Source organism: Trifolium pratense, linkage group LG6 (genome assembly GCF_020283565.1).
Source record: "Trifolium pratense cultivar HEN17-A07 linkage group LG6, ARS_RC_1.1, whole genome shotgun sequence".
In the NCBI taxonomy this organism is placed as follows: domain Eukaryota; kingdom Viridiplantae; phylum Streptophyta; class Magnoliopsida; order Fabales; family Fabaceae; genus Trifolium; species Trifolium pratense.
In genome coordinates, this window is record NC_060064.1 from 19,969,239 (window position 1) to 19,992,496 (window position 23,258).

At 32.2% G+C, this 23,258-nt stretch overlaps 1 protein-coding gene and 1 pseudogene across 1 annotated transcript; both read left to right on the plus strand.

Annotated features, from left to right (window-relative positions):
- Positions 1-1,422: 1,422 nt before the first annotated feature.
- On the plus strand, positions 1,423-16,265 carry LOC123890179 (probable LRR receptor-like serine/threonine-protein kinase At1g53430). Its single transcript, XM_045939730.1, has 24 exons — positions 1,423-2,215; positions 6,046-6,226; positions 9,456-9,527; positions 9,784-9,852; positions 10,595-10,666; positions 10,769-10,840; positions 10,959-11,030; positions 11,135-11,206; positions 11,333-11,404; positions 11,608-11,679; positions 11,763-11,834; positions 11,945-12,016; positions 12,127-12,192; positions 12,377-12,436; positions 12,523-12,567; positions 12,651-12,697; positions 12,793-13,163; positions 13,338-13,533; positions 13,614-13,751; positions 14,023-14,135; positions 14,275-14,485; positions 14,580-14,817; positions 14,931-15,081; positions 15,223-16,265. The coding sequence occupies exons 1-24, from the start codon at positions 2,083-2,085 to the stop codon at positions 15,562-15,564; spliced, it is 3,009 nt and encodes a 1,002-aa protein (XP_045795686.1). The 5' UTR covers positions 1,423-2,082; the 3' UTR covers positions 15,565-16,265.
- A 1,712-nt stretch (positions 16,266-17,977) lies between these two features.
- Positions 17,978-19,524, plus strand: LOC123890182 (annotated as a pseudogene).
- Positions 19,525-23,258: the final 3,734 nt, after the last annotated feature.

The window sequence follows — 23,258 nt, forward strand, 5'->3', positions numbered from 1 at the left end:
ATAAGGCATATAATAATGCTATATCAGTTATGTACACTTGCAAATTTATCTCTTACACAACAAAGTAAAACACAATATAAAAATCTCAACAACACCAACATTGCCATAAAGCTAAAAAATTTAAATGATCGAGTATTTGCTAGACAGATTTTAAGGATATAAAATAGGGAAATCAGCAAGAAGCTTGTGCTAATTAATTCTTATTACAATGTTCATTCTAGTATGAAATATTGTTTTTCTTTTCTTTCATACCAAGCCTTCTTGGTGTCTTATTTGGTAAGTGTGAGTGGTTAAATCCCACAATGCTTAGAAAAGTGGAGGTTGAAAGTGAGATGACCCATAAACCTAATACCTTAAGGTTTTGGGTAAGAGTGTGGTGTCCAACTCACTTATGAAGTTGTTCTTGAACTCAATACGGATGATCCCCTTACTGCCCACTCTGACCTAACGGATATCCTTTATCCATTCATTTATTTATTTATATATTAAGAGAGAACACAAGCAACACGTACACTTAGCCGCCTAAACCCTTCATATCCTTTTTATTAAAAAAATATAAACAACTCATCTTTTCTCCAAACAAAATCAATTCATCTAATCTAATCTAATTAATTCACATAATCTATTGTCACCCTTTACCCTTCATATTTCTAATTCGTGGAGCCTTATCAGTCGTACAATTCAATTTCCATTTGTGATAAACCTCTTTATAAAAATAAGCCTCTTATTTCCAACAAACTAACCTCTTTAGGTATTTAACTTTTTTCTGAAAAATTGCTAACATGTGGTCTTAGACAAATGTAAAATATTTTTTTTAAAAAATTATTTAACTTTTTAAAATTTAAATTTTTTAATATAATTTAATTCAATTTTTTTTAATCAAGATGGATTCTCCTTTTTTTAATCAATTTTTTTCATATAGAAAAACTAATGCCCATTTGCTTAAGAAACTCAAAAATCTTGGGAAACTTTTTTATAGCCGTGGCAAATACCAATATTTAGCCGTCACTAAATTATGCGATGTCCGAATAAGCCAGACTCAAAATTAACGTGGTACAATTTATTAGACACAATCTATGATGCTTTAATTTTAGCTACAGTTTTGATCGTGGATAAAGAATGTGTTTTTTTGTAGTGCCACTGTCACATGCTATACACTACACAAGTACACATGGTAGTAGTTGTTAGGCCCGACACCAAGACAAGTATGAGGTGTGCAACGACATCAAGTCCCTCAAAATTTTTGAGGTCCTACAATAATAATCTTATATGTTATTAATATTCTTAAAATATTATATTTGCATCAATAGAGTAGTAATAGACTATGATATGTTTGTGTGTAAGGTTGTAAGTTGATTATTTTGTATTATACGAAAAGTCCTCTTTTTCTAAAATAAATTAGTTCGTCTTTAAATTTGCCTTAAGCCTCTGTATATTTTTGACCGACCCTCATCTTGATGGCCCTTAGTCCCATGAAGACTAAAAATCAATCAATCAAATATCAAGAGTGCTTTTCTATAGTGACTATAAATTTAATGAGATGAAGGTTTTTCCTCCGCCATCATATACTACACTGACTTGCAAGGTCCTTTTTTCTTCTCATTGGTCTTAAATGTTTTTAATTTTTTTCTTGGTTTTCATCACCAGTTTAATCACATTCAAAGCCGATTCTGTCATCAAATGATTTTATCTCTCTTACTATCGTAGTTGTGGGGGTCTGTTTTTGGCTTTCACACCACATGTTTTTAATGTTTTTATTTTTGTTGAATGAGTCCCAAAATTAATGAAGCTAGGGTGAGATTGGTCTTTTCGCAGAATCTAGCATTACATATATATCCTTTACCTTTGTTCTTTCTTATTATATCTTTGAGTTGAACTCTTTTTTGTTCTTTCCATCTTTGGTCAGACAATTTTTATCTTTCTACTTCCACTTCATTTGAAATTTCCTTCAACAAATTAACACAACCAAAAAGACAAAACCTATTATTGTTTGGATTGCTCCATGTTATTCTGCTTGTTGTCTCATAAATCATAGAGTGTTGTGTGTGAAAGACAAAATCGATGAAGCTAGCTTTGAGATAAATGAAAATGTTGTCCACAATGTCAGGCTCAGAATTAGTGAATATTAATATTTTAATTTTGTCATGTTTTTTGGCTTTGAATTGCTTTCTTCAAGAGTTTGGATCCAATGGTCAACTCATTCCACAAGATGAAGGTACGTACCATTCATTTTTTCTTAGTTATTATTCAATTCAATGCTACTTTATACTATAGTGAAGAAATTAAATTAGATTAAATAGAGGGTAGCCCAATTACTAGAGATTGAGACAATAACAAAAACCACTATGGAGTCGGTTTCTACACGGCTTCTTAGTTTGAGGATTTTTCTTCGATCATAATGTTTGTAGTTCGCGAAGTTATAATACAACAAAAACCACTATGAAAAACTTTTTAAAGCATGGTTTCTCAAATCATACTTCAAAGTTATAATACAGGACCAAAAATATTTCTTTCTATCCAAATTTGATTTTGTAGTTATGAATTTTAAATCTAAGACGAATATAATAAAACACATATATTTGGAATACGAGAAAATTTTAAAATTGAAGATGAGATTAGTGTAAATCTACGTTGAAAATGTTCTACTAAAAAAACTTATAGAACAGATAGGATTAGCTAGTTTATTCTTTTATTCTTTCTTAATTTTTTATATATATTTCCTAAATTTTTGGACAAAATCCTCTCTCTGCATGAGCTACCTTCTTTGTTATATATCCTGTAAAATTATTATGATAAATTATTATTATTATTATTTTGGAAAAGCCATTATTGTTTATTTTCATCACCAATCCCATGTGAGATGGTTTCCTTTGGGCCAGACATGTTTATATTAAAAAAAATAACTTCTTGTTATCTCCTTGAGCATAACTCCGATTGATTGATACATCTTATTATGAGTTAAAATTTAAATATGAAATTATTTATTTATTCACTTTAATATCAGACATTTTTAATACTAGACTGTTTAACAAAAGAAATGTCCCAAAAATATAAATTAAGAACAAAAAATATAATTTTACTTTCAGAATTTGTGTTTTAAAAATAACACTTTTTAAACTATTAAATTGTAAAAAAATTGAAAACAAAAATAATTCACTTAGATGTCGAACTCAACTTTTCCCGAATAATTTGTAAATGATGGCTAATTGGGAAGTTTTTCTAGAAACGTTTTCTTTATTTTCATAAGTCAAATTTGGAGAGGCTAGAGAATGCATGGTGATGTCAAACTCGAATCTGACCGCTATTAATTATTCATGGGTTTTGGCTGTTACTCATTTCTCTTGAAAATTTCTATTATTTAGTACAGTAGTGTTGATAAATTGACAATACAATTAACAACTTGATAATGGTATTGGTCATTACCTGCCCTAATTATTGATCCTAACTAATTTCAGCTTTGTTATCTTAGTTAATAATTTTTTTTTTTTTGACTAAAACTTAGTTAATAATTTTATAAAACAAAATGCATGCATGTTAATTAATTTAATACTACACATACGTGTATGTTAATTTAAAGATATTATTATATATATGCTAATTAGGTCACACTCCAACTATATACACCCTAAAATATTCATGGGTTTAGTAAAAGTCAAATAGTTTGATCATCTACTCTATCCGTGATAATTTATAAGCAAATTTTACATTTTTTAAGTTTATTTCATAGTTAATGTATCTGAATTTAAATATATTAATTATGCAATAAACTTAAAAGGATAAATTGCTTATAAAATATCACGGAGAAAGTATTTCTTAGATTGTAAGTAATCAAGTTGAGAGATGATTGAAAGCTTTGTATAATAATTGAGGAGAAAACCACTCTCATGCAAATTATTGTTGCTTCAGCTTTCACAAACGTGTCGCATCTCAACCGAAAAAGAGGGTGTAATTTTTTTTGAACAAACCAAAATGAGATATATATAATAAAACAAATAGAGAGTGCAAATTTAATACTCCTATGAGCCACCAATAAACAACACCCAAAGTCAAAAAAACAAAATGATGTGATATTCGGTGACGATATGAAAAATGACAACAAATTAATTATGAGAATTCACGATTTAATGCAATCTTATAAAATATAATAGTATTTTTATGTTGCAACAAAAATTATAGAAATGGTGAGTATCGAATGGATTTTTTGTTGAAATTTGTTTTCGTATACCAAAAAAATTGCTTTAGTTTTTAAAAAAGAGATTTTTCTTTTTATTTTTAAAAATGATTTTTACAATAACTTAAACAAAAATAGTAAAAGATATTATAAATTCATCATTTTATAAATTAAAAAGTGATTTTGACATTCAGTCATTTAAATATTCATGTTAGAAATTTTAGTTTAATAAAAATCACATTTTTTTAAAAAATAAATCTATAAAAAGTTGTTTTTTATGATAAGCTATTTAAAATAATTTCTTATTTTAGAAATTTTTTAAAATTTTATCATCTAATAAAATTTTTAAGAAAATAATAAAATACCTAAAACGTCATTTTTAAAGAAGCTATTTAAATTAATTTTTATAAGAAAAAATAATACACTACAAAAATTATTTTAAAAAAAATGCTAAAACTGCCTTATATTTTTCTTTCTCCCTCCTTTTCATCTTTTTTTCTTCCTCTCTCCATCATCTTTTATCTTGCCCACCACAAATGACTTTGACCAACCGAAAGTACAAAGATAACTATATAAATAATTGAATTCTTTTGATGAGTGTCAACTTTTTTTTTTACTCTCAATTTCATTACACTGTCATTTTACTTTTGAGTTTAATTGTTATGTAAAAGATTCTTTACACATACATTCAATAATGAGTTGTCACATCATTTAATAAATGTGACACATCATGTGTTTTTAAATACCATACATAATGTATTAGTGAATTATTGGATGCATGTGTAAAATAATTTTACACTAATGGTGCATATAAATTAAATTCTTTATGTTTCCCGATCTACGTATTAATTTTCCAATTTTATCTATATCTATCTATATAAGTTATAAATTTCTACCTGCAAAGAATATTTTCGATAATTGTTAAAGTTTTTATTAATTTTAATCACCGACCATGCTAAACCATAACACTCCAACGTGTATATATATATATTAAGATTTTTAATAAACATAAACACTATTAATGAATCTATTAGAATTATTCACCTTAATAATGTAAATAGTACATATTCAAATAAGATGTGTATTAAATAATTCACGATTGTTCTGAGCTAAGTTTTTTTTGGTACATTAATATAAATATTATATACCACATGATAATTTGGAGCGCCCAAAAAATAAAAATAAAAAGCATTTTATAGTATTTTTTATCTATTAACTGAATTCATCCTAATTGACATATTTTTTATTATCTTTGATGTCATTATACTTTTAATTCATAAAAAAATCTATTAACTGAATTCATATTCTATGTAAAAAAATAAAAATAAATTATAGCTATGAAAAAGTTTAAATTAGTGATAAAATAATTCTTTTAATAATATAGCTAGCATTAATACTTTCATGATGATTATGCGGAAGTCTCTTAAAATTTTAAGTTGAGACTAATTCAATTCTAAGAAATCGGGTTGTAAGGTGATGCTAGTCCGTAATCATATTTTAAAGTCATCTTTGGCGACCTATTTATAAAAATTTAATATCAAGTAGCCCAACAAAAATTAGAGAGTTTTGACGGTGTTAAAATTTTTGGCTGAATAAATGCATCCTCATATACAACGAGGTATGCCAACAATAAGGTCAATGCTCTAAGATCTCAAAGAGAGAGACACCACATCTCCACCAAAAACTTTAAAGCATTAGCTTAACTCTGTTGTAAATCCAACGTTTCCCGTACATAATCGAGGTTGGACTTAACCACTCACGATTGAAACAATTTGGTAGTTGAATTAGAGTCTAACTTGGAAGAATTTACACAGTTGAAATGCATGTAGTGGTGTAACTAACTACCTAAAGTAATTGATTTGTGTATGTTGCAGTAAAATCACTACAAGCAATATCAGATAAACTAAAGAACGTGCAATGGAAAGTCACAGAACGTTCCTGCGTTGATGATGGAGGCTTCAGTAATGACAATCTTAATACTGAGAATGACATCGTCAGGAATGTCTCATGCAATTGCAATTTCCAAAATAACACCGTTTGTCATGTTACTAGCATGTACGTTTTTTTTCTTCTTTTCTTTCTATTTTGTTACTGTTTCAATTGATATTATGTAGCTAGGGTATTGTAAACTTTTTCTTTAAATCAATAAGTTGTGTTCCAACCAATCGTTAGTCCATTGATGGTGGACTTGGTAGGTAGGACCACAGTTCAATTCCCGCAACTGCGATCGAGACTCGGGAGGGGCTGAAACCACTTGATGCAAGAACTAACTCCCGAACCAGATTAGGCGGTCTAGTGAGTGGATACCGGTGAAAAAAAAAAATTTGTGTTCTTTTTTTTGACAATCAAAAACTCATATCATTTCATTATTCAATAAAGGAGTAATACAAGGAGGTAGCGTCTCACAAATATAGCGACTAGACCAAGAAATGGCCGCCCGAGCAAGCGTGTGAGCAACCATATTCGCTTGTCGCTTTATAAACTTCACCACAAAGTTTGGATTAAACATCATTACATTTTTAATGTCACAAATAAGAGAACTGAACTCTGAAGTACCACCACGTAAGTTGTGAATTGCATCCACCACATTCTTCGAATCCGTCTCAAAGATGGCGTGTGTGATGCCTCTGTCCTTCACTGCTTTCATCGCTTCAAGTAGTGCAAGCGCTTCGCCTTCAATTATAGAACATTTACCTTCATTCCAAATAGTTCCAGCCTTCACAAAACTTCCCGTGTGGTCTCTCAAACACCAACCAGCACTTGATTTATTTAACTCGTTATAGAAACCTGCATCGGCATTGCATTTATACCATCCCGTAGGCGGTTTTTGCCATGTTAAAACCTGTTGTTGCTGCTGTTCTGCGCCTGGCCTTTGTTGCCATTGAGTCTGCACCGAGTACCATTCACACCATAGCTGCCTAGCTTTGAGTCCCAAGCTTCGTCCTGCTTCCGTCGAGCCATTCCACACCTTATCATTTCGATTGTTCCATAAGACCCATAGCAGTACCGCAAAAAGTCCTGCAGTATCTCTATCCATGTCATGACAGATGGATTTAATCACATCCTGAGTTGTATGGTACTGCTGCATGCGAGCTGCTATAACCTGTGCTAAACCAGCGGCTTGACGTGCTTGCAAACTGTCATTACAATTAAAAAGTATATGCCAATCATCCTCATTACTTTGTTCACAAAGTGGACATAACAAGGGACAAGTAACACGCCTTTCTTGGAGACGAGTGCGAGTTGGAAGGCACCCTTTACAGATCCTCCAAAGTAAATGTTTTGCCTTCGGCGGCGCGTGTATTTTCCAAAGGTACTGCCAATTCTCTTGTGTCATCTCCTCCACCCTTCCTGTATTATTCAACATCATATTATATCCACTTTTAACACTATATTGGCCATGTAGACTATCATTCCAAATCAATTTATCTTCCTCAACCATATCAAATAAAGGAATATCAAGAATATTACTAACAACATCAGAGGAAAATAAAGACTCAATTTTTTCCTTGTCCCATTTTTTCTCATTAGGCAACAGAAGGTCATTAACATTAATCTTATGCGCACCTTGAACTTGCGGTGATTGAATCCAAGCTCCTTCTTTCTCTCTCAACCACGGATCACCCATGACATTTATATTAGTGCCCTTCCCAATAATCCACCTACAACCATTCATTAGAATATGGCGAGCTTTCCAAATACTACGCCACGCATAGCTCGGGTTATGACCAAGGTTGGCATTAAAAAGAGATGAATTAGGGAAATACCTTGCTTTGTATATTCTGGCCACTAATGTGTGTGGTTTAGTCATGATGTTCCATCCTTGTTTAGCTATCATTGCCAAGTTAAAAGTATGCAAATCTTTAAATCCCAATCCTCCTAAAGCTTTCGGGAAAGCCATACGATCCCATGCTAACCACCTTATCCCTTGATTATTCGCCCCTCCTCCCCACCAAAATGAGTTCATCATTCTTTCAATTTCGTTGATGGTAGTTTCCGGTAGGAGATAGACACTCATCACATAAGATGGAATGGCTTGTAGGACTGACTTGATCATGATCTCTTTACCCGCTCTAGATAGCGCTCTTCCTCTCCAAGAATTTATCCGCTTCCAAATTCTATCCTTTACATAACCAAAGACATCTCTCTTTTTCCTTCCTATCATGGATGGAAGTCCAAGATAACGTCCGGTTCCAAGAACATGTCTGACACCCATAATTTTTGAAAGGTCCTCCTGTGCTGATATGCTGAGATTCCTGCTAAAGAAAACCTCTGATTTGGTCAAATTTATCTCTTGGCCTGAAGCTTGTTCATAGATTTTGAGGATTTGCATAAGGTGTAGTGTTTCATCTAAACTTGACCTGCAAAACAAGAAGCAATCATCAGCAAATAAAAGGTGGGACACCGCCGGTGCCCCTCTGCATATCTTAACTCCATGTAGGTCTCCTCTTGCCACGGAATTTTTTATTAGAGCTGTCAAACCCTCTGTTACCAGGAGGAAGAGATAAGGAGAGAGTGGGTCTCCCTGCCTTAGCCCCCTCCCTGGATTGATAGGTCCTACTTTTTCAAAGTTCACCAAAACTGAATAGTTTACTGAACTAACACATAGCATCATCCAGTGTATCCACTTATTAGCAAACCCCAATCTCTCAAGCATACCGCGCATAAAGCCCCAATCTACTTTGTCATATGCTTTACTAATGTCAATTTTAAGGGCGAGTTCTCCTTTCCATCCCTTAGTTCTCCTTTTAATTGCATGAATGACCTCAATAGCAATAAGTGCATTATCTAGAATAGACCGCCCTTCAACAAAGGCTGATTGTTCCTCCGAGACACACTTCTCAAGGCACTCCTTTAACCTATTAGCCAACAATTTGGAAACCATTTTATACAGCACGTTACATAGGGATATCGGCCTCATATCCTTCATAGAGACAGGATTCTCGCATTTTGGGATTAAACAGATATTTGTTTCATTCAAAGATATTTGTGTTCTAGTGATTATTGAATATAAGTTAAAGTTGAATACCTAAGTTTAGTTCCCATTTCGTATAATCTTTTCACAAGCTCTCAGAAATAGTCTCACAAAATTTATGTCAGTAAATAAATTCAAATAAGTCGATCCAGACAAGCTTAAAACCATTTGTTATAGCTCAAAATTTCTTTTAACATTTCACATTTTCTATCTTATATTAAGTTAACTGAATTTTTTTAAATTTTCCCTTTGTAATTTTATTTAACTAGTTTTTGTTATGGGATACTAATATCATCTTGGCTATGACAGATTTCTAAAGGGCCAAAATATAGCTGGAGTTATGCCTAGTGAATTTGGAAACCTTACTCAATTGAAAGTACTGTAAGTGGTTTTTTTATATTCTGTTTCCTTCATCTTTTCCTTCGCGTGTTCATAAATTTCTCGTTTCATTATTGTCGTAGAAAATGTTGTCATTTACAGCTAACTGCATAAAATGCACATTGGTAAATTAAGTGTGCCGAAAAGAGCATTGTGATAGATAGCAATATGCCAATATATACCATAAGTATGATTGCTTATTGTTTCGTTTTAACATTCATCTGCTAATGAGTGATTGAAGTTTCTATTTCATATGCAGTGATCTCTCTCGTAACTATCTCAATGGCTCAATTCCGACGACTTTTGCTAGCAATTCTCTAGTTGTTTTGTAAGTTTGTCATTACCTTTGCTCCGTGCGTATTTTGTGATTCTATTTACGCATAAGTCAAGAACTTTCAATTTTATGGCTAGTGCGAAATTCAGATTAAAATACTTTCTTTTAATTTTGTTAGAAGAATAACAGATTTAAAACTTAGCTTAAGTGGTTAACCAGTTAAATTGTTTTATATTGATAATTTGCTAACTTGGATACTGATCCTCTCCGGACATGAGATCTAGCTGATAGACTGTAGTCGGTCGTTGGTTTATGACCATTGGTGGTTGTACGGCGTTGTGAAGGAGGGGCGGTACCTGCACACACTCCGACGATCAAGTCAGTAGGCGCCAAAGGTGAGAGGTACTCCATTTAGGGTTAGATAAGACATACATAACCTAGCCCATAATGCAGGTTTATGTTGAAGAGAACTAGGGTTTAGAGAAACCTAGAACCTTCTCTTGGACACTTGAACTGTGAAAAGGTGTTAGCTGATAGCTAGGCGGCAGAATCTGGCGGTTCACGTGTCCCAGCAAGCAGTAATTACGTGCATTTTAGGGCGAGTCCGTTGTATGGTCCAACCTGTTAAGTGTAGTTCGGGTAACCCGGTCTAGCTCACGGATGGGCCTTGGCCCAGTCCGGAATAAAAACTTTCCTTGAGAATAAGAAGCATTTTAAACTTTACCTAAGTGGCTTTTATTATTTACCATGTTTTTGTGTTTCAAATGATCAATGTACTACTGTTACTATGATTCAGGTCGCTTTCGGGAAACGGATTAAGTGGTCCAATTCCCACAGAAATTGGTGATATTGCTAGCTTGGAGGATCTGTAAGTGTTAGACAAAATTAATTTTGATGTTATATTAAAAAATGTTACATATAACAGATTTAATACTTATTATTATGATAATGTTTGTTTACATATTCACAGGGTCTTGGAAAATAATCAACTAGGTGGACCACTTCCTCCTAGTCTTGGAAATTTGAGCAAGTTGAAGACACTGTAAGACTGTTTTTTTCTTCTTCTATTTTCATTTTGAAACACATAACAAATCTTAATCAATTATTTCAAAAGTGCTTTTTCTGTGCATAGCTAATAATCTTTTTAAATGAATATGCAGGCTTCTTTCTTCAAATAATTTTACAGGGATAATACCAGAATCATTTGGCAAACTAAAGAATCTCACTGATTTGTGAGTGATATTATTAGTGATATTATTATGAACTGATACAAATGTTTCTCTTATATATGTATGTATCTTTTAAATTTTGAAAACTTTCTTTGCATTTTCTGCAGTACGATAGATGGAAGCAGTTTATCTGGACAGATACCTAGTTTTATTGGGAACTGGACCAAACTTGACAGATTGTTAGTATACATACATTTTGATTCATCGATGACCTGTGTTTTTCTTGCTGGAGAATTTTCAGAATAAGATTTTACATTATGCTTAATATCGTTCCTATTTTCTGATGAAATTTTATGTTTTGATAGGAATATGCAGGGAACATCTATGGAAGGTCCTATTCCCTCCACCATATCTGAGTTGAAACTTTTGACGGAGTTGTGAGTACTTATGCATTTTTAAAAAACTTTACACTATCAATCAATCATAATCGTCAGATCATTAAAAATGTTTGACTTTAATCATAACTACTTCTAAATTCACACATGTGATTGGTTATGCATATATTGTACAATTGTTGTGGGATAAAATCTTCAATGGTGGAATATTTCCTTCTCACCGATGAAAAATTTCTTTGTAACAGGAGAATATCTGATTTGACAGGATCAGCTATGACATTTCCTAATCTAAAGGATTTCAAAAACTTGCAACTCTTGTAAGTTGAAAACATTTTTAGCTATTTTGTCAAGAACAATATGATTCATTTCGGCTCTTAATGTAGTTATGTTTCTGACTCAGGGAATTGAGAAATTGCTTAATCACAGGCCCTATTCCTGATTACATTGGTGAAATGGAAAGTTTAGTTACTTTGTGAGTCAAATTTAACATTCCAAAATTTCTGTTTATGGAATTTGAGGTATTTCATATGTGTAATGATTCATAAGACCGTTACCTAACATTATAGTAAATTTACTTCGCAGAGATCTAAGCTTCAATATGTTGACCGGTTCAATCCCAAATTCAATTCAGGGCTTAAAAAACCTTGAGTACATGTAAGTGAACATTAATCCATTAACTAACCAGAAGATCAGCCAAGAGGATATATATATCTTGAAAATTTGCTATGTTTTCTTATTGATTTAACTTTTCTGTATGGATGCAGGTTTCTGACGAATAACTCTTTAAGTGGACCGATTCAAGACTGGATACTGAACTTCAAAATTAACATGTTAGCATATTTCATTTACTATACTTTCACCAATTGCATAATTTAAACTTGTCACTAGGAATTTAGCATTGCAGAATTACACCATATATTTGGTTTAGTTTTCTCTCTTGTGATTTATCTCAAGTAGTAATTGCGTTACTTATGAAGAAATTAAAATTCAATCTAACGACGTGGTTTATTTCAGAGATTTATCTTACAACAATTTTACAAAGTCTTCTGCAACTGGCTGCCAACAGTTGAATCTGTAAGGTTCTCTTTGTCTTACAATACTATATAAGCATTTCATTCGTGTCAATGTTATTATGCTAACTAGTTACTCTTGCTGAAAAGGAACTTGGCTTCAAGCCAATCGTCTTCATCGGTCACTACACCTTCGTAAGTTCTTTCCATATTTCTACACTTGGCTTATCACAATTGAATTGAATAATCCATTGAAACTAACTAACATAATCTTGTAGAACATTTTGTTTGAAGAGGAACCTTCCTTGCGCAGGAAAACCTCAGTGTGAGTTTTGATCTTATCTAGTAAACAATTGGAACATGTGTGATAGTTTCTTTCTGGTGTTAATTGTGATTAGATCTTTCACTTTGTTTTTGAAGATAATTCATTGTTCATAAATTGCGGAGGACCTCAAGAGGATTATGATGGAAATCACTATTTTGGAGATCTGCAAACAGATCGCGTTTCAAATTTTGTTGTTAGAAATGAAGGACAATGGGCTTATAGCAGCACGGGAGTGTATATGGGAATTGTTAACGCAAATTATATGGCATCAAATACATATTCTTTGAATATTAATGGCTCAGAATACTATAATACCGCACGGCTTTCACCTATGTCACTTAAATACTATGGCCTTTGTATGGAGAAGGGAAGTTATAAAGTGAATCTCCATTTTGCTGAGATAATGTTTTCAGACGACAAAACTTTTAGCAGTCTTGGAAGACGCATATTTGATGTTTCAATTCAAGTGAGTACTGAATCAAAATAATTTGTTTCATTATTTTGATTGTTTGTTATATTTTGTACTACCTCGAAATACCAAATACTAGCTTATATTTAAGAACGGAGAAAGTATCTGGTATTTGAAGAAGCTAAATGTCCTAAACTGAAGGTATAAACGTAAAGTGCTACATCATCACAGGGTTTTAAATATTTGAAAGATTTTAACATTATGGAAGAAGCTGGTGGAGTTGGAAAGGGCATCACTAAGGAATTTGATGTCGAAGTCAATGACAACACGTTGGAAATTCACTTATACTGGGCAGGGAAAGGAACCAATGCGATTCCTGTCAGAGGTGTATATGGACCTCTTATATCTGCTATCACAGTAACACCAAGTAAGTTTTTTTTTCCTTATCATCTTTCTATCAACTACCATGCTAAGACATGTTCTATAAGCATTTCAACTTTGATGTAGACTTCAAAAATCATTCAAAAGGGTTGTCTGCTGGAGTTATTGTTGGAATTGTAGCCGCATCATGTATCCTTGTCATATTGATATTGGTTACCCTTTGGAAGATGGGTTTGCTTGGCAGAAAATATGTAAGAGAGAAAGGTAAGATTATAGTCCAAAATATAAAATAAGGAACAAACATGATTTGTATGCCGGAGGCATAAAAATTACCGTATGGAACTATGGATACAAAATGCGGACAAATTTAAAGAAAAAACTGATTTGGATTCAATATTGTGGTAAACACAACTTTTTTCTCCTAGAAATTTGTATGGTTCACTATTTTCCTTTCTAATTTGCCTTTTTGTAATTCTTTTCTTACCAATTTTTAAAAATCTGAATGGTGATTTAATTGTAAATCTTCCTGTTGCAGAACTTCTTGATCTCAAAACTGGTTATTTCAGCTTAAGACAAATTAAAATAGCCACTAATGACTTTGACCCTGCAAATAAGATTGGTGAAGGGGGATTTGGACCGGTATACAAGGTAACTATGGATAAATCATGCTACTTATCCCACAAAACCTGTGTCTATTCTAAGAAAAGTTTTCTGCTAATGAAACGTGCAATCTTGCAAGTTATCTTCACTAATTTATATTCAAAATCATGGCCATGGCTTAATGTAGGGTATTCTGTCAGATGGTGATGTCATTGCTGTTAAGCAACTCTCCTCCAAATCACATCAAGGGAACCGTGAATTTGTTAATGAAATCGGAATGATATCTGCTTTACAGCATCCAAATCTTGTTAAGCTCTATGGCTGTTGCATTGAAGGAAAGCAGTTGCTGCTGGTATATGAATACATGGAAAACAATTGTCTTGCGCACGCACTTTTTGGTGAATGCCTCGTAAACAATAATACCTTGTGAATGTGTGTGTGTTTTCTACTTAAAAATCAAGATGTAACTAAAAATCTTTTCATTTCGGATAGGTCGTCCAGAACAGAAGCTGCACTTGGATTGGCATGCAAGAATGAAGATTTGTCTTGGCATAGCAAAGGGATTAGCATTTCTTCATGAAGAATCAGTGTTGAAAATAGTACACAGGGATATTAAGGCTTCTAATGTATTACTTGACAAGGATTTGAATGCCAAAATCTCTGACTTCGGTTTAGCTAAGCTTGATGAAGATGGGAATACCCATATCAGTACACGGATAGCAGGAACAGTGTTAGTACTTGCCACTACAACGTTAAAAATTAGCTATTATTTTATTATTAGCGTTAAAAATAAAATTATACAGCATATTTTGTAATCACTTATGTTTCACTGTTTCTCAATAGTGGATACATGGCTCCAGAATATGCTATGCGGGGTTACTTGACTGATAAGGCAGATGTATATAGCTTTGGAGTTGTAGCTTTAGAGATTGTTAGCGGAAAAAGCAATACAAATTTTAATCCAATGGAGGAGTTTTCATATCTTCTGGATTGGGTATGTTTGAACTTCCTTTTTTACTTTGTGAGTTTATGATTAATCAGGTCTCATAACACCAAACTTATCCTCTTTATTTCTTATTTGTTATATTTATGGTTTGGCTTATTTTCTACTTCCTATTTGCACGCGTTGTTGAAGGCCTGTGATCTTCAAGAGCAAGGGAACATTTTGGAGTTAGTGGATCCAAGTCTTCTTGGCTCAAGGTACTCCACAAAGGAAACCATGAGAATGCTTAATGTGGCATTCTTATGCACAAACACATCTCCCACTCTTAGGCCATCGATGTCATCGGTAGTGAGCATGCTTGAAGGAAAAACTCCGATCCAAACGACAGTAATCAATCAGAGGGACAGTGGTCAACATGCAAGTCTCAAATCCTCCGAGTTTCTGTCACAAGATAGTCAAACATCAACAAACGGGCCAAGGGTATACTCCTCCGTATCTCTTCTAAGTGAAGACGATTTTTCTTCAAGCAGTTAACTTTCTTTTGTTTCACATGATGTGTTCAGATCACACTAAATCATTTTACGAAGGTGATATATATATATATATATAGTGTATGAACTGCAGATTAACATCATATCAAGACGATAAGCGAGCATAGAAGTTTGGTTCCATCATCAGGTTTACAAATACATAGCACATGTACATTTATTTGTTGCAAAATTGTGAGTTAAAGGCATTTCTTGTGTATTTTTTTCTTATCAAGCTTTTATTGATATTTTTCAACTCATTCTTGTGTGCCACAGTCCATAGATCTTAATTTAGACTCATTGGCATTGATGGTGAACTATTGCTAATATAGAAAGTTACTTGGCATTTTGTATGCCAATTAGGACAACTTTTGTGTCATTCTTTTGTACCTCAATTTTTAAAAGAGGGATGTCTGATTCATAATATTGAGTTTTATCTGTGAAAAGGTGATTTGCTCTCTACAAGTAACTTAGTTGAAGAAAAGGATTTTATGTAGCAAATATGCATCAAAGGAAGGAAGATAGATCATACTTCAAGTTGTTCTTTAATGGATTAACCAAGATTTTCATTAATCTCAAAAGATCACAAAAACCATTCAAACATCAACATAATAATCCAAAGATTTCACACAATAGCTTATCACCAAAATAGCTCCACTTCTCAACATTACTTCATCAATTATCATTTGCAATCTATTTTTCTCTTTACATTTTAATCCACTTCGTTTTATTTTGTGTTTTGAATGATTAAATAATTTTTTTGGAAGAGTATATATCTGTAATTCTATGTTTCTTGCTTCACACCAGAACTTATTGAGAAAAAAAAAAAATAGAGCTCAACCAATAAATATGTATATTTCAAATGTTATGCAAATTATTTATAATTATATGTTCTAAACTATTGATATAACTTTTTATATCCTACAATTCTTCTTTACATGCTAAAAATAAAAGCGTTTCTCTTATTTAATTTTTTTTCCAAAAAAATGTTTTAAATTTATTATTTATTTTTAAGAAAAGAAAATTATTTAATATATCCATATATTACCTCGTGATGCACACGGGTTAAACTTACTAGTTACGTAAGAAAAAACGATTTGAGTAGAATACAATTCCACTTCTTTATTTTTGGTTACAATTCCACTTCTTTATAATTTAATTTAATTAAATGAGAGTAGTTTTGTAGTAGTTGTCTAGTTATTGAAAAACAATATACTCCGTCCCAAATTATAAGGAAAAAAATAAAAATTATATTTATTAAGAAAAAATAAAACATGATAATTTGAAATATGTTTTTGTGGGTTTTTCTTGGAAAAAGTTGCATGGGAAGATGTAAAACTAATTTTTATTGGTTGTTGTTTATTGAGAAAAGAGAGAGAAAAAAAAATAAATGCAATTTACATTTAATTTTATGAGATTAAGGAAAAAATATTATTGAAAATAGTTTTTCCCTTATAATTTGGGACAAAAAATGAGATTTTTTCCCCTTATAATTTGGGACGGAGGGAGAGAGTATCAACTAAGCAAGTAAGTCAACTCGAGTGGTTAATGAGTTTCACCAAAGAACGGGTCGTTCAGTATTTCTAAATCATTACTTCATTTTACTACTGCATGAGAGTCAATGAAGGAACTTTATTCGATAAACTATTGTTGATCGATATGTTTGATATGAGTGTGCAATTCATATCATGTTTTCCAAAGTATACTGTAGGGATTTCGCTGGTGGTGGGGGAGAATCGAACTTAAAGCTTAGTGTGTTCACACAATTTTGAAATTTATGTGCACATCTTCTTGCTAGTGCACAAGAGTTAATGAAGGAACTTTATTATGTAAACTATTGTTGATCGATATTCTTGATATGTGTGCAATTCATATCATGGTTTCCAAAGTATACTTAAGGGAATTCGGCGGTTAGCATAAACTGGTGGGGGCGAATCAAACCTAAAGCTTAGTGTGTTCACACAACTTTGAAATTTATGTGCACATCTTCTTGTTCAAGTATTTGCCGCAGACCCCCCAACTCAAGTTCTCAAAAGTTCGATACTTGGATGAAACAATTTATTAGTTAGACTTTACTTACCTCGCGGTCTCACTCCAATTACTAAGGCCTCACCACTTGATGTCAGAAGTGACACTCATTTAGTATATTACAATGTTATGTTAATGTTTCTCATTGTCAGAACTCGAACCTTGGATCTGAAACTTCTTAACCCTTAACTCAACTAGTTTAACCAGTTGAACTTTTCATCTCACCTCGTAAAGTATTACTCATTATTGTGTGAGAATCTTTAGGAGATATGTTTGATGTAGACAGGACTGATTATATCAATGAAAAGGCACGACCGACATTTCTTACAATATCCACTCACACCAAGTAACAGACGCAAACATCCATCTCATAGATTTCAGAAGCAATAACAATGGAATTTCAACAATCCCATAACCAACTTCATGTAATATTTGTTCCATTTGCAGCTCCTGGCCATATGCTTCCTATGATAGACACAGCAAGGCTATTTGCAAAGCATGGTGTTAATGTTCACTACACATGCAAATGCTTCAACATTCCAAAAATTCAGACACTGACTTCAATTCAGGTTATTCCATCAGCTCAAAATGGTCTCCCTGATAGTGTTGAAAACATCAAAGATGCAAATTCAACAGAAATACGTGGTAAAATCGGCCACGGATTATGGATGCTCCAAGATACAATCGAGGTTCTGTTTCAAGAACTTCGACCAGATTGTATAGTCACTGATATGATGTATCCTTGGACTGTGGATTCAGCTGCAAAACTTGGCATTCCAAGAATTTACTATTCCAGCACAAGCTACTTCTCCAATTGTGCTTCTCATTTTATCAGAAAGTATAAACCTCATGATAATTTAGTTTCTGATACACAGAAGTTCACAATTCCGGGTTTGCCTCATATCAGATGAACCCTCTGCAGATTCCTGATTGGTTAAGGACTAACATTTCTGTTGCAACCTATTTTGAACCAATATTTCAATCAGAGAAAAGAAGCTATGGAATATTATACAATAGTTTTCATGAACTTGAAAGTGATTATGAGAAACTTAGTAAAACTACAATGGGAATACAATCTTGGAGTGTAGGACCTGTTTCAGCATGGATTAACAAAGATGATGAGGAAAAGTCCAATAGGGGACACAACATTGGAAAAGAGTCAGAATTGATAAATTGGATTAATTCTAAGCCAAATGAGTCTGTTTTGTATGTAAGTTTTGGAAGCCTTACCAGGCTTTCTCATCAACAGATTGTTGAACTAGCTTATGGACTTGAAAATACAGGTCATAATTTCATTTGGGTTGTTAGAGAAAAGGTAAAAGATGAAGATGGAGAAGAGGAATGAATGAAAGAAAGCAAAAAGGGGTACATCATATGGAACTGGGCACCACAACTTCTGATATTGGATCACCCTTCAACGGGAGGAATTGTGACTCACTGTGGTTGGAACTCGATTCTCGAAAGCTTGAATGCGGATTTGCCAATGACCACATGGCCAATGTTTGCTGAGCAATTTTTCAATGAGAAGTTGCTAGTCGATGTTTTGAAGATAGGTGTCCCAGTTGGAACGATAGTAAACAAGTTTTGGTTTGACATTGGTGAAGAGGCATTGGTGAGAAGAGAAGAGATACTGAAGGCTGTGGGGATTTTGATGGGAAGCAGCAAAGAGAGCAAAGAAATGAGGATGAGAGCAAAAAAGCTCGGTGATGCTGCCAAAAGGACTATAGAAAAAGGCGGACACTCTTACGATAGCTTGATTCAGTTGATTGATGAGCTGAAGTCATTGAAGAAATCCAAAGCACTTGGTGAGAAAGACGATCAGATAATTGAAATGAAAATGTAATCTTTGTATTTCAAGAGGTGTAGCTGATGAATGCTGCCTTGCCTTTAACTATGATAAAACAATATCCGGTCATTCTTGTGCACCGCAATGATGATAAAAGAAGTTAGTTTTTAGTAAGCAATATTCCTATTAAGCTAAGAATAAGATCTTATGTGTGATGAATTAAATTCCATTGTCGTGGTCACATTAATTATTCACTGCCAAACAATTAGTGTGCCATCACACCATGGGCTATGCATGCACATAGAAACTAAATTTGTGAAACATTATTGAGACATGAAGAAAAACTTGCCTGAGCAGTTATCCCATCGAGCATGAAGGTAGGGTTTTGAATCAATGTCCTCCCTAGAAATGTAAATTTTCTTGCCTCTTGTACTAGTTTTAACCCCGATCCTTGGTATGGTTGTGCTGATCAAATAAGAAACCAACAATGACCAAATAAATGCATACAGCAAAAAAGACGACTTGTTTAACGACATGAGTTACCTACCTGGCTTCTTCCCTCCCTTCTTAGAGACTTGCTTGCTGGCTGGCAAGGTTCCTTTAAAATAAAAAATAAACGAATATCTCTCTAGAAGCAAATAACATACAAAACAGAAGAATACCTTGAACAATGGAAGAATATCTGGCGCGTTGGTAAAGAGAGAGAGCGAGTCGACGAGTTGGAATAGAAAATAAAAAAAATGCACACATCACTCAATCAAGATGGTGAATTCAGAACAAGGGAACGAAAAAGAAGAAGGAAGAACCTAAAGTCGCCAAATCTACAACCTAAAGTCGGACGGACGAGTATATATAGCTTAACGGTTTGGTTTTAGATATTGCGATGTGGTTCGGTTTTTTAAATCAGCAAGTGTAATAATTTATCGTTAAGTAATAACATTTATAAAGTTTGTATTTGAGAGAATTGTTTCAATCTCGACAAAACAATTGTATCGTATTTAGAACGTAAATACAAGAGGTATGCTTGGTAAATGTGGTCTTAAGCTATCTTTTTACTCTTATTGTCACAATGAATCTCTTATATTCTAAGCTTGTTCCAAAAAGCAAGCATTACACTAATTTCATTTTCTCTCTCTTTTTCTATGTGGTCCCCTCATCTCTTCTTCTAATCTCAACCATTTAAACTAAATAAATCATGTCCATCCATTTTTAATTTATTATCTCCATCATTATTTGATTTTTAAAACACATCAATATAAAACATATATCTCTTATATCTTTTATATTATAAGCTTGTATACACAAGCAAATCCTAAACCCTAATTTGTTTTCTCTATTTTCCCTCCATTTTATCTTGCAATTTTTATTAAAAAATAATACAATTTTGTCTTGACTAGGATTCGAACCTGCAATCCTTCAATGGGTGGCAATATTTCCAACCACTATGGCAAGTATACCAATTATGATTAAAATTATGTGCAATAATTGATAAGCACCATCAATTTTAAAAGTATATCATATTAAAATTATTGTTGACTATATTATTTATCACGAAATATTTTTATGTCTTTCCTGATCAATATTTTTTTTCTACCGGATCATAAATTTAGAGAATAATTATCATGTGAGATTTGGAAAGTTATTATCACGTGTAATTTGGAAAGTTATTATCAAACTCAATTCTACTAAATCAATTTTTTTTGCAATACAACCAAACACAACCATGGTCATGTCACTAATCACATTCATTATTTTGATTTTAACATTGCAGATTTAATATTAACTGATGATCAATTGATACAATATGCACTAGCAGACCAATTGTGATTTAAATCATGTCCACAAAGTGTTAAGCTCCATCAACTTTCATAGGAAAGATTTCATACGACAATTAAGCACCATCAATTTTCATTGCACAATTTAAACAATTAAAAACCAATAATTTCTTATATTATAAGCTTGCTAAAATAAGCTAACCCTAAACCAAATTTTTCCCCCTCTCATTTTATCTTTCTTTTTATTGCAGCTTTATATTAAAAAAATACAGATTTGTCATCGAACCTGCATCCCTTACTTACAATAAAATCTTTCAACCGCTAAATCATGTGCTTCAATTATGAAAGAATTTAGCAATCCTAATATGTTAACCCCGTTTTCAATAAATTTGAACGGCGGAATTAATCACAATTTTTATTTATTTATGGATGTCTACTTAAGTTTATGTTCTTGATTATGTCTTTAATTTTTTTTTAACCTTTAATTATCATCAATTTTTTAACCTTTAGTTATCAGCAATTTTTTTTAATAAGTAAACAAAACGACGGGGTTCCAAAATTATTTTAAAAATATATAAAATATAAAATAAGCACATAAACAAATATAGAATAATTAGTCCATGAAATTCCCTATACTACTCTTATTAAAATTGCTCTAAGAATTTTTGTATTTTATTTTTTATTATTACATATTACACCTAATTAGACTCATGCGGTGCATGGGTCAAAGTTCTAGTTCTAATCTAAGCTTGTTCCAAAAAGCAAGCATTACCCTAATTCCATTTTTCCTCTCTTTTTCTATGTGGTCCCCTCACCTCTTCTTCTAATCTCAACCATTTAAACTAAATAAATCATATCCATCCATTTTTAATTTATTATCTCCATCATTATTTGATTTTTACAACACATCAGTATAAAACATATATAATAAAAATCTTTTATCATCTCTTTTTATTATCTCTTTCTTTTTACAACAAATACTAGCTCAAAAATATATAATAAAAATCTAAGTTTAAAATTTTAGTGTCGTTTTATAGATCGGCTATTGTGTTCTAAGTTTAATTTATTATTTTTACATAGTTTTGTAATAAAAATATGATAACAAAAATAAGAGATATAATATAATATAAATATAATATAATATAATCAGTAATTCAAATATCTGATAAAAAAATGCAATCAAGTAAGAGATATAATATAATGTAAATATAATAGAATATAAGAGATATAATATAATAATATAATATAAATATAATACAATAAAAATAAAATCAGTAATTCAAATATATGATAAAAAAATGCAATTAAGTACTCATTGATCGATGAGGACAACAAAAACTTTAGAGGTATAATTGGTAATAATGATAGGAATGATTATATAATTAAATTAAGAAAACTTATACTCCATACCCAAACTGATTCATAATACACAAACAGTGTCAACGCTATTTTTGGTAATATTGATATTTAGAAAAAAAAATAATTGTCGGCGGTTATTTTTGGTAATATTGATTCATAATACCCATACTATTATATACACATTATATTAGGAAAAAAAAACTAATATATAGTTAACTAAATAGTCATTAACAAGCAACCGTCTCAATGTTAATCAATTTTTTTCGTGTACATTTTATTCTTGCAATTATCATATTTTATTTTATCGCTAATTAGACTCGTAGATCGTACGGGTGGATCTTCTAGTTAACTAAATTGTGCAGCTAAAAGCTTTGTAAGAGGCTAGCAAGATTTTAACAAGCCTTAGCATTCGAATTCAATTCAACATCATCTGATGTTTTTTCCCTACTACAGTGATTGTGTTGTGCACGTTATGAGACAATTAATTGCGATGCTCGCAATTTGGTTGGCTAACCCAACCAATTAACTGATTTTTCCATAACCTACTAATTTTGACCCTAAAATCACATCTCCAAACCTATATAACTAAGACTACCCTTAACCATATCCATATCCTATACACAGTTAAAGCTTGATTAGTAGCAATACCAATGAAGGTATTCCAAAGTGATCCAGCATACTACTATTAAAACATAAAAAAGTTTACACTGCTCCAATTTTCTCATAATAACACCCTGCATCAAAGTTTGATTA

What these genes read in the sequence shown, in the direction of transcription:
- LOC123890179 (XM_045939730.1), top strand. Translation starts at nt 2,083, where the DNA reads ATGAAAATGTTGTCCACAATGTCAGGCTCAGAATTAGTGAATATTAAT. An exon ending in ACTCATTCCACAAGATGAAG is followed by an intron (nt 2,216 to 6,045) that starts GTACGTACCATT and finishes TGTATGTTGCAG; the next exon opens with TAAAATCACTACAAGCAATA. An exon ending in TTAAAAAACCTTGAGTACAT is followed by an intron (nt 12,017 to 12,126) that starts GTAAGTGAACAT and finishes GTATGGATGCAG; the next exon opens with GTTTCTGACGAATAACTCTT.